Genomic DNA, 12,526 nt, shown 5'->3' with positions numbered 1-12,526 from the left:
TGCCGCTAATCCGTTTGCCGCTTATCGCTATTTAACGTTAAAGCCTTATTGTTATTTAGCGTTAAAGCCTTATTGTTATTTAGCGTTAACACACAAAACCCTCTCTGTACCTATCCCTAACCCCTAAACCCCCCGGTGGTGCCTAACCCTAACCACCCCCCTGGTGGTGCCTAACCCTAACCTTGACAGTGTTACATTAAATCCATTCATTGTTTTGCAGTTAAATAACTTCTGCAGTTTGGCTTATGTAGGGCGCTATTGATAAATAACGTTAGTGTGTGCCACTATTGATAAATAACGTTAGTGTGTGCCACTATTGATAAATAACGTTAGTGTGTGCCACTATTGATAAATAACGTTACTGTGTGCCGTTTTTCTTCTTTTTTTCCCTGTGCGCCATTATTATGCAGTACTAACGATAAATAGCGATAAGCGTATCTTTTTAATGCGGCGCCATTTCTATGCATAGGCACTGTGCGCCATTATTCACTGATCCCAACTTTAGGGGTAATAACAAGTAGGAAAACACATTTTTTATTAAATGTTATGTTAGAGTTTTATGCTACTTTTATCATATTGCTGGAATGCATTAATGTTGGACAACTGGGGACAGTAAAATTCTTGTTGCTTTTTTGGATTTTTGAGGACTGGATTATAAACTATCATGGATTTATTCTGAAGAGGAGTGCATTACATCATTGCTTGGGAAAGTATTGGAAAAGTACAAATTGGAAAAGTTCAAGTAGAAAACATGCTTGGTAAAGAAGACAGAAGAGTTGAAGGTCGGAAACCGAGCAGGACGTTGGAAGTGTACATTTTTATTTGCTTTAGAGGAATGATGTGATTATCCATATCATATAATCCACACCACCAGTCAGGTGAAATTAGATTAGAAGCTGGGGAGTGAAGCTAAATGTAGACCTCCTGTTTCTTTACATACTATTAAAGGGAACCTTAACTGTAAAAAAAAAATGTGTATTACTTACCTGGGGCATCTACCAGCCCTCTGCAGCCATCCTGTGCCCTCACAGTCACTCATGGCTCCTCTGGTCCCCGCTGCCAGCTAGTTTCATTTTTGCAGACTGGGAGTCGGCCGGCCACCATGCGTATGTTTTTACGCATCCCTGCTGGTGCAGGAAGCTATTGCAGACATCAACAAGTACATTTTTACGCGTTACGGGTGTAATGCATAAACTTTTACGCATTACACCCGTAACGCGTAAAAATGTACTTGTTGATGTCTGCAATAGCTTCCTGCACCAGCAGGAATGCGTAAAAACGTACGCATGGTGGCCTGCCGACTCCCAGTCGGCAAAAACAGAATTAGCTGCCAGCGGAGGACCAGAGGAGTCATGAGTGGCTGCGAGGGCACAGGATGGCTGCAGGGGGCTGGTAGATGCCCCAGGTAAGTAAAACTCTTTTTTTTTTACAGTTAAGGTTCCCTTTAAATGGCCGAACCAGCTAATTTTACAGATACAGGGAGTGCAGAATTATTAGGCAAGTGGTATTTTTGAGGAATAATTTTATTATTGAACAACAACCATGTTCTCAATGAACCCAAAAAACTCATTAATATCAAAGCTGAATATTTTTGAAAGTAGTTTTTAGTTTGTTTTTAGTTTTAGCTATTTTAGGGGGATATCTGTGTGTGCAGGTGACTATTACTGTGCATAATTATTAGGCAACTTAACAAAAAACAAATATATACCCATTTCAATTATTTATTTTTACTAGTGAAACCAATATAACATATCAACATTCACAAATATACATTTCTGACATTCAAAAACAAAACAAAAACAAATCAGTGACCAATATAGCCACCTTTCTTTGCAAGGACACTCAAAAGCCTGCCATCCATGGATTCTGTCAGTGTTTTGATCTGTTCACCATCAACATTGCATGCAGCAGCAACCACAGCCTCCCAGACACTGTTCAGAGAGGTGTACTGTTTTCCCTCCTTGTAAATCTCACATTTTATGATGGACTACAGGTTCTCAATGGGGTTCAGATCAGGTGAACAAGGAGGCCATGACATTAGTTTTTCTTCTTTTATACCCTTTCTTGCCAGCCACGCTGTGGAGTACTTGGACGCGTGTGATGTAGAATTGTCCTGCATGAAAATCATGTTTTTCTTGAAGGATGCAGACTTCTTCCTGTACCACTGCTTGAAGAAGGTGACTTCCAGAAACTAGCAGTAGGACTGGGAGTTGAGCTTGACTCCATCCTCAACCCGAAAAGGCCCCACAAGCTCATCTTTGATGATACCAGCCCAAACCAGTACTCCACCTCCACCTTGCTGGCATCTGAGTCGGACTGGAGCTCTCTGCCCTTTACCAATCCAGACACGGGCCCATCCATCTGGCCCATAAAGACTCACTCTCATTTCATCAGTCCATAAAACCTTAGAAAAATCAGTCTTGAGATATTTCTTGGCCCAGTCTTGACGTTTCAGCTTGTGTGTCTTGTTCAGTGGTGGTCGTCTTTCAGCCTTTCTTACCTTGGCCAAGTCTCTGAGTATTGCCCACCTTGTGCTTTTGGACATTCCAGTGATGTTGCAGCTCTGAAATATGGCCAAACTGGTGGCAAGTGGCATCTTGGCAGCTGCACGCTTGACTTTTATCAGTTCATGGGCAGTTATTTTGCGCCTTGGTTTTTCCACACGCTTCTTGCGACCCTGTTGACTATTTTGAATGAAACGCTTGATTGTTCGATGATCACGCTTCAGAAGCTTTGCAATTTTAAGAGTGCTGCATCCCTTTGCAAGATATCTCACTATTTTTTACTTTTCTGAGCCTGTCGAGTCCTTCTTTTGACCCATTTTGCCAAAGGAAAGGAAGTTGCCTAATAATTATGCACACCTGATATAGGGTGTTGATGTCATTACACCACACCCCTTCTCATTACAGAGATGCACATCACCTAATATGCTTAATTGGTAGTAGGCTTTCGAGCCTATACAGCTTGGAGTAAGACAACATGCATAAAGAGGATGATGTGATCAAAATACTCATTTGCCTAATAATTATGCACTCCCTGTATGCATAATGATAGTAGTGCTAGTAGTGATCAATGAGATGCTGAGGTTTCTCACTTGATGCAGACTTTGTAGCAGTTTGTATGCTTACTGAAACTGGACCAATCCAATCTAGCAGCAACTACATTTGCAGTTTCAGTCTGCATTCAGACTGCAACCAAATACATCTTCTGCTGTTTATGCAGAGTTCTGATTGGACTGTCCTTTCCACTAATCACTAATGGCTGATAGAGCAAAAACTGATGACAGCATATTATCAGCAAGGAGATTTTTTTTAGGGCCTTTTCCACTACGAAACACTCGCGTTTACATTTCTTTCTATTTTCCATTACCATGATTAAGCCACAAAGTGTAGGAGGTCAAAGGCATAAAAAATGCAGCAGGCACGCCAATTAGGATCAGGAAAAATCACACTGCAAAGCTAACACACTAAAGGAAACGTACTCAGCAGTTTCCATTAGTTAACTTAGTAACTAGCGTTTTGTGATCCACAAGTGATTGGAATAAGATCGCAAAATGCTGATAGTGGAAAATGGCCCTTCCCCCTCTTTGCACTTTTCCTGCCCTGACAGCAATGTACAGGCCTTTGCTAACCTGACCTACAAATGCATGTTCTAGCTGTAAGGCTAAAGTCAAATAGTGAATAATAACCTGCAAACAGACCTCTTGTAGGGCTCAAGTGTGTGATCGGCTGGTTTAGGCAATCCAAACAGCAATACTACACAAAAGTCAGCACTCTCAAAGAGAATGGTGTAGTCCTACTTACATTGAAGGGTGAGCGTTCATTTCCCTTGTTTTTATGTTTGTCATGAGACACTTGCCTATTGCAGGGAAAATGAGCCAAGATCTGCACTGATATTCATATTCTTGCTTTGCTGATGTAACAAAGAATGCTGACGATATATGCACCTTGTAGTCCTGATTGAAGCCAATAAATTTCCTAAACTGTCTGAGGCATCTATGGTCCACACCGATATCTGCTACGGCTGTGAAAATGTCAAGCTGCTAAGTGCAATCATCCGACTGCTGGTGCCAAATGGTGGCAACCACTAAATCACTTTCTTACAATGGTGCTGAAACCCTAGTGTAACCCTAGTGTAAGCATGTTTTCGCAGGGTTCTCTTCTACTTTAATATTCTGTCTAAAAATGCCTTCCACCATGAACAAGTGCATATGCATTGGGCATGCTGGAGTTCACAAACCATGAATGCCCAGATGTGCTCCTTCACAGCCATTGGTACCAACAGCAAGCCAGTCATGGTGCCCATGTGGACCTTTGCCTGCAATGAGCATCAGAACTAGACCATGAGACAAGACAAGACAAATTACATTTATGTTACATTTTTCTCCTGTCAGATTCAAAGCTTTTGATCTGCAGCCAGTAGGGTGCACTCATTAGGCAGTGTCAGTGTAAGGAAGTCTTGGCCATGGACTCCTCACTGAATAGGTGCTGGCTTACTGAACAGGAAGAGCCAAGATTTGAACCCAGGTCATCTGTGTCAGAGGAAGAGCCCTTAACCTTTACACTATCCTAAACTTATGGCTAACACTAACTCATATCTCCGACTAATACCCTTTTTTGTTATCATGTGTTTTATATTTGAGGTCCAGTGCCCAAGCCTCCCTCATTTAGACTTATTTATCATGTTTATGTTTCCCTGTAATTCTGATAATAATTCCATAACAGTTTCACATTACCATGGCATCTTGGACAGTGGCCACTCTGAGCGTATTCAAATGCTTCCGCTGCTTGATGAATCAGAGCTGCTTTGATAAAACTAGGGGGGATACACGATATTAAGTAGTTGGTTTTAATGTTTTGACTGCTCAGATTATAAGATCGTAATTTTTTATTGTATTACTAGTTAAAAACGGGCTCTAGGCCACGGCCGCTACCACCCGCAATGCGCACACAGACATGTCCCACTTGCCCATCCCCCACCGCTGTCCGAAGTAAATGCACACAGGGAGACGTTGCTTACTTGGTAGTTGGTAAAAGCTGTTATTTCCCACAATGCAATGAGGTTCACAGACAGCAAACTGTCTGGTCTGGAAGCACAGACACACACACACAGGGACAGGACGCAGAGACATGGGTTTTATTATATAGGATACAGCAGTAGCCAAAGAGTATTGTACTGTGTAAGTCCTCAATTAAGTCTTGCAGTTTTGAATCAAGATGATATAATTTATTGGCTTGAATGGTATCATCCTGAATCGGAGTGTCTTGGTTGTGTGATACATGAAGTTTAATGAATGCAAAACAAAAATGTTATTATTAGCTAACTGAATACATCACAGTCTTAGGCTTTTTTAGACAAATCAGGTTTCTTTGTCATGATGTAAAGGACAAGAAACCTAAGCTGTCTCAAATGCTCATAGTTGTAGTTTGTTAAAGAGAAACTCCGACCAAGAATTGAACTTTATCCCAATCAGTAGTTGATACCCCCTTTTACATGAGAAATCTATTCCTTTTCACAAACAGACCATCAGGGGACGCTGTATGGCTGATATTGTGGTGAAATCCCTCCCACAAAGAAATTCGGAGTACGTACTCTTGGCAGTTTCCTGTCTTTGAACCCTGTTGCATTGTTGGAAATAGCTGTTTACAGCTGTCTCCAACTGCCAAAACAGCAAGCAGCAGCTACATCACTTGCCAGCAGTAAAAATGTCACCATGTGATAAATGTCAGAATATAAATCAGGGATTTAAAATATTTTACAATGGGCAAACACTGACTAAATTATTTATACATAATTATTGTAAAAATGAAGCACTTTTTTTATTACATTGTTTTTACTGGAGTTCCTCTTTAAGCAGGGGCGTAACAATAGACCCTGCAAGGGATGCCTCCGCAGGGGGGCCCAGAAGCCACGGGGGGCCCGTGAGGGGAAAAGTTTGAGAGACTGACAGCTAAGGGCATGGAGAAAAAAATGTATTCTGCTCTCACACCATTGTTATATTGACTGCATGTGTCCACTGTCCAGCACACACTTTCCACACTTTGGAATTTGTACACTGTCCCTGCTCCCTAGGGTTCATAAAACACATCTGTCTCTCACTGCTGCAAAGTTCTGATCACTAGTTTACAACTTTTTTTCAAAATGTGACTCCTTTTTTTGTAAGGCTGTACTACTTTCCCTTTTCAGCAAAAGGATTCCTAGATTCTTATCACACAGGCTAATGACTTTATGGCCTCTGAATACCTTTACAACACAGTGGAGTGGAGATTGATGTCTGACTGTTGCTGCCTCATTGAGAGCTTTTTGTCTCATACTGAGACAAACAGTATCAATCAGTGACATTGTGAATGTTTTGCCAAAGTTACATTGATTCAATACTATATCTTATGTTCAGCATGTCATTGTTGTTCCCTCATATAGCATGTGCTCTCATGTAGTAAAATAATACGGCTGTGTGTGTGTGTATGCACTGGGAGCAGAGCTGCAACGAGGGAATTGTCGGCTGCAAGGGGCTGGAGGAAGCCCCGGGTAAGTAGATCTGGGGGTAGCATAGATTGCCTGACATTTCCTTTAAGTCTAAGTTTTTTTATTTGCATGGGGAAAACACATTGGTCCTCAGTTTTCCAGTGCAGAAAGCAAGGGGGGTGGGGGGCCCCATCCAAAGTTTCGTGGGGGGGCCCCATTCAAGGTTTCGCAGGGGGGCCCAGTGATGTATAGTTACGCCTCTGTCTTTAAGTTATCCAATAAATAATATACTTCAGTGTATGTTCCTACTTCTACCAATGGCTAACAATTCTACACCTGGCTTTTTATGGCTAATGCAGAAGCATTGGCCAAGTTATTTGTGGCTCTCCTTTGTTGTATATTTATATTATGATCATTTGTTTTACTGTCCTAGATGTGCCTAGTTCTGGCTCAACCTTTAGCAAAGCCCGTTTGCTCTGTTAAAGCAAAAGTTAAGAATTTCTCACAATTCTCACAGTGTGTTAGAGGTGATTGATGATCAATGTGATGCAAATATACCATAGCTGGTCACATAAAGAGTTTGGTGTCAGAGAGAATCAGTTAATAATCATTGCTTTGTCTGTACGAGGTTACTGAAATCCATCCTGGTCCTCCCCAATGTAGACATGAAGTAGCCACAAAAACAGATTAGCTCCTTATCATAGATCAAGAGCTGTACTAATGAGATTGGGGGCATATCTTCAGTATTTTTTCTTTGAGTTTTTTCTTGTGTAAGTTAGGTTGCTTGTATTAGTGATTACAGCTACACAAAACATATTTGTGGTTTTGGTTACATAAAATTGCCATGTCTGTTTTAATCACTTCTTTCTTTAGCAATGACCCCTACGTTTCATGTTTTTGTGCATAGTGCAGGATCAGTATGTCTCTCTCATCTAACATTCTTGCTCAAAGGGACGCTTTGAGGATGGCATTTAAACAATGGGACAGTCATTGCCTGATTCCTGTAAGCAGTATACGTTAAGAAGCATCTGTGCACCTTCAGACACAGTGATGCTCCAACCCAGCAGCCAGCACTGCTGCCAGGAGCCACGCTATGACAGCTACCAGCACTGGATGAAAACCGCTTTGACAGGCTACATTTAGATGTGAAGCTTATTAGTGCTGCTGCAATCAATACATTAAATGTCATCTGATGTGGCTCATTCTGCGCTTTTTTTTTCTTTGTCTTTTAATTGCAGTGCCACACTACGATAATTTTATATTTTTTAACCCAATTCAGATTGATGTTTTATCTCAAGCCATATGACAGTTTATATAATCCCATCTGGGTAGTAAAATTGTTAAGTGAGATGTTAATGGCTGTCTGTAAACTAGAATTATATTACATTTATTTTTCTTAGGCAAGTTATGAGCCTTGTCTTCATCATAAACAGTACGCTAGACGCCTAGACGCTGAACACATGGCACGTGTACCGCAGGGGGTACTTTAGTTGGGCTCAGGGGGTACTTCAACTTAACATAGTCAATCGTAGTAGTAAGTAAAAAGGAAAAAAAAGATAAATCTTATATACCGTATACAGTATATAAAATCATGTATAAGTCCTTATGGTTAGTGTAAAAACATCAAGAAATATTTGAGAAGCATTTATACACAATTATGCAGCAGTCCTAACAAATCAATATTTCAGGGGGAACTTGTGATGATAGCAAAATTAGGGGGCATTTGGCATATGCAGTCATTAATAGCTAATTCAGATTAACTAATATTACTAAAAATAGTTATAATAGATGGGTTAATGCTACAATAGTGTTGTTATTATTACTATTTAATGTATTTATTAAAAGCACCAAAATATTATGCAGCGCTGAACAATATGTAAATAGGGAGACAGACAACAAAGTACAAGGAGTCTTAGAAACCACATAGTTCAAGTCCAAGTCAGTCCGCAGGAAGAGTATCTGATGAAGAGGCGCATGATCAGGTTGGATATACTGGGGGGGGGGGAGGGGTGGGAGACACTGCCAGAGGCTTACAATCTAAAGGGAGGAGGTAGGGACAGGCTAGATATGGGTTGCATAATAGGTGCTCAGCAGAGTGAGTTATGACATTGATGCAGGGAGATAGGCGATCTTATAGAGGTGTGTTTTGATTTCTTGCCTGAAGGCATTGAAGGATTGGTTCAGGCAAGCTCAATGGATGATGGAAGAGCGTTCCAGAGTGTGGGGGCAGCTCTTGAGAAGTCATGTAGTCTTGCATGGGAGTGGGAGATTCACAGAGTGGTTAGGTGCAGGTTGTAGGAGAATCAGAGGGGGCAGCAGGGTTCAGAGATGTAGGTTGGGCAGGTCTTGTGTACATACTTTTAGGCCAGGCATAGAATGTTGAAGGTGATCCTGTAGCAGATAGGGAGCCAATGGAGGGATTTACAAAGACAGAGCTATGAGAAGAATAGATCATTCTGGCTGTAAGGATTGTAAGGGGGTGATGAGGTTCAAAATGAGGCCAGACAGGAGGGAGTTGTAGTAGTCAAGGCGGGGATGATAAGGGCATAAATAAGGAATTTGGTGGTGTCTGGGCCTGGGGTCAGGAAGGAGAGGATATTGGAGATGGAGGTGGAAGTTGCAGGATCTTGTGAAGTTTTGAATGTGGGGTGTAAAGGAGAGGATGGAGTCCAGGGTGACACTCAGGCACCGGGCTTGTAGGGTAGGGTGGATGGTCATGTTATCAACAGTGACATAAATGTCCAGGAAAGTTGGTGCTGCACAGGGTGGGAAGATCAGGACTCCTGTTTTGACCAGGCTTGTTTAGAAACAATAAAGCATGACAGTGTCACCTGACCACAGATACTTTTTTTTTGAAGTTGGACTTTTTTTCTTTTTTTTTTTATACCCTTGTATTGATTGTAGACTAGTAAACTAACAAGGTAATGTGTAGAGGTGGGTCAATGAGATTCAAAACATGCCAAGTTGTTGTATGATTAAGCACATTTGTATGCAAATATATACAGGTTGAAATGGACCAATCACACCTTGACTTCATTTGATTGGTCCATTTTAAAGCTGCATAAATTTGCTTAGACAGTCTAGTTTAGGGGACCCAGCAGGAAACCTCATCAGTAAATCCCACAAAAATTATTGGGTGGACAGCACCATCGCAAACTGCTAGGTTTCAGATAGGTTGTAGTAACCTATGCCCACATTATTAGGACACTCACTCACAACCTTTCATGTTGTAGAGGGTGCTGTGTTTGGATAACCATTTCCTTTGACGCTTCCTGCTGGGTGGCCTAAACTAGACTAGTGCCATAAGTGCATGTTTGCTGTCATTCTTACTTGACACAAGATATCATTTTTAACGTTCTTGATTCCTTTCTTCTGCACAGACGGAGTTATTTGTCCATTCTTTTAAGGACCAGCTGGTAAGCAATGCTCTTCTGGCTCTGTACACAGCACGGCCAGGCTGTGCAAATAAGAAGCTCACGGACCCGAAAATCAACGAGGATGAAAATGATCTGCAGGCTCAGGAACATGCGAATCCTATAACAAGACAAGATTCTATACCTCATCACTCGGAATATGATGAGGAGGAATGGGTAAGTACCTCTCATTCATCATGCTTTATTCTTAATGAAATTGAGACTTTGAGTTGTAACAATGACAACTGCATTATAATCAGTTTTGATGACGAATCAGAAGTACTAAAGACCAGAGTGCACTTGTATACTGAACACAAAAAGTTAGTTTAGAAAGAGGCAGTAGCGCTTTGGTTGAGATTATTTCCATTCCTTCAGTGTGTGGCACAGATAATGTGTATATTTTTGCACATCTGCCTGTATGCTTGATATTCACTCAATATAATTTCCTGCTATCATCTACTTGCATCACTTGGGAAAATGTACCACATCAGGATTATCCATGTTGGAACATACTGAATGCTTTCATGCAGCGGAAGCTAAAATAGAAAGAATAATGTGGAAATTTTGAGAACCACAAAGATAGCTGTTTTAGTCAGGTATAATTGTTAAAAATAATGATGTCTCAGAGGAACATTGTTTTAAAGACCAGCATGAATGTGGGTGGACTCATTCTATTGGTTGTAATTGAAGCTGGCATGATTCATCCGAGCTTGGGATGGGAAGACAAGCCACAAAGGAAGATAGTCGGACTTTGCATGCCTTTTATAGCTCATATGTTTATATTTATATATATACAGTATATATTTATTACTAAGAAAATGATCTGAGGTAATTGACATTGTTATTTGTTGGTTGTCATTTACAGAAGGTTGTTTTTTTTACCATGCATATTTGTTTTGCCTTTTAGTATTTGCTTTAGAACATTTATTTACCTTTATACACTTCATGAATCCATGTCATAATTGTTTGCTATCAGCAGTTACTCAAAAATCATTGCTATAACTATTGCACAATAGCGATTTATCCAGCATCCATACTGAAGTATTAGTTTAGGAATTACTGCGACAGCCTAAAATTGTTAGCTCGTTCGCACTGGAAATGCTGAAAAATACTGGCGCTTTTACAGGACTTGAGGGAAGTTCATAGTGCAAATTATTGCTGGCATTGAGTGGATCTGGCAAAGGTTAGCAGAATGTGAACTCTTTTTTTCCCCCATTGAAGAAAGCTCACACTTCAAGCCTGGCAGTGGCTGGCTTTTCTAACAACGCCTGCAGTAGGACTTTTAAAGAAACCAGCCAGCAGCAAGCTTGTGGTATGAATTGGCCTCTTTGAAAACAGAAGTGGAGTTTACAGCATTCTGCTAGGCATGCCACTAAATGCCAGTAATTACTTGCAGTATAGGCTGGCCATTTAGCTCCACTCAAATGTTATTCTAGATCTATTTAGACACTCAGAGCTTATTTATGTTTGTGTAGAAGCTACTTGATTAGCTGAATCCAAATAAATCACTTTGAAGTATGAGGTCAGAAGCCCAGAAATTATCTAGTTCCTGCATGTAGGCTTAAATGTTCTCTGACAGATTCAGACTGTGTCATTCTCCCACCAGTATGAGCAGTAGGAATTATGCAATCTAGACATCAGCAGCAGCCACTCTCACAGCTTGAAATTGACTCCATTCTGTTGCTTCTTCTCAAATTTGCTAGATAGGATTTGTGAACGGCACGAAACTCTTTTCTCATAAAAATGTACCGTTTTATCACTGTGATTACTGAGCTTTTTTTTTTTTCTCTCTTTAGACGTGTATCTAGAAATGGGCTTAAAGGGACACTGAGCACCTTTTCAAAATACAATTTTCACTTAGGCTGCGAAGTCCCCTGGCATCTTCCTGGCTCCTCTCCCAGTCCCACTGTTGGCTCCGTTAATCGGCGACTTTTGCTGGAAGTCACCAGTACGCATCCCCGTTGCGCACACTACACGTCATCACGCCGGCCACTACATGTCCTCAAGCTGCCTACTACACATCATCATGCCGGCCAGCGTGAAAGTCCTGCGCATGCCCAGTTCTCTAACTCGGAGTTCTCTAACTCTGAACATGCACAGGACTCTCACACTGCCCAGCGTGATGACGCGTAGCGTGCGTGACGGGGACGCGTACTGGCGACATCAGCCAGAGGTCGCAAATTAACGGAGTCCCTGCATGGGTTGGGTTGATGTGGCTCTGTAAAATTTATAAGCTATAGGTTTGTTACACACCAGCGGCTCTGGCTGTAAGCCTGACTTCAGGGGCATAAAGAGATAATTTGCATATTCGGTAGTGATGCATTGTGGGTGACCACAGTTGCTCACTTTAAAATGAATAATCGCAAATACCTTCTGTTTTAAGAAGTCAAAATATACCAGGCTTTTCATGTGATTTTATGGAATTTTGTTGAAGTTGTTTTTTAAAGTAAGTTGTTTACTAAGTGAAACTAAACTTAACTAAAACATGTCTGGTCTTCCCTACATGTAGGAAACTGTCATATTATATTAATTTCTGTCGCTGCTGTATTTACCCCAGTTGTACTTCTTTCGCAGCAGTCCACTTTTTTCTATTTTATTGTACAGCGAACCAGTTCAGTCACTGTGACTGACCCACTTGTGCTTCATTA

General features: G+C 41.1%; 1 protein-coding gene across 5 annotated transcripts in view; it reads left to right on the top strand.

Annotated features, from left to right (window-relative positions):
* The window catches only part of INPP4B (inositol polyphosphate-4-phosphatase type II B), a 668,171-nt gene that overhangs the window by 453,122 nt on the left and 202,523 nt on the right, over positions 1–12,526 (top strand). For all 5 annotated transcript variants that reach the window (XM_068279481.1, XM_068279471.1, XM_068279463.1 and 2 more), the window contains exon 12: positions 9,846–10,055. In XM_068279481.1, coding sequence (XP_068135582.1) covers positions 9,846–10,055 — 210 coding nt within the window. The remainder of the gene's footprint in view (positions 1–9,845; positions 10,056–12,526) is intronic.

Source organism: Hyperolius riggenbachi, chromosome 1 (assembly GCF_040937935.1).
Source record: "Hyperolius riggenbachi isolate aHypRig1 chromosome 1, aHypRig1.pri, whole genome shotgun sequence".
Classification (NCBI taxonomy): Eukaryota; Metazoa; Chordata; class Amphibia; order Anura; family Hyperoliidae; genus Hyperolius; species Hyperolius riggenbachi.
The sequence above is the reverse complement of the archived record's forward strand: the minus strand, read 5'-3'. Positions and strand labels throughout refer to the sequence as shown.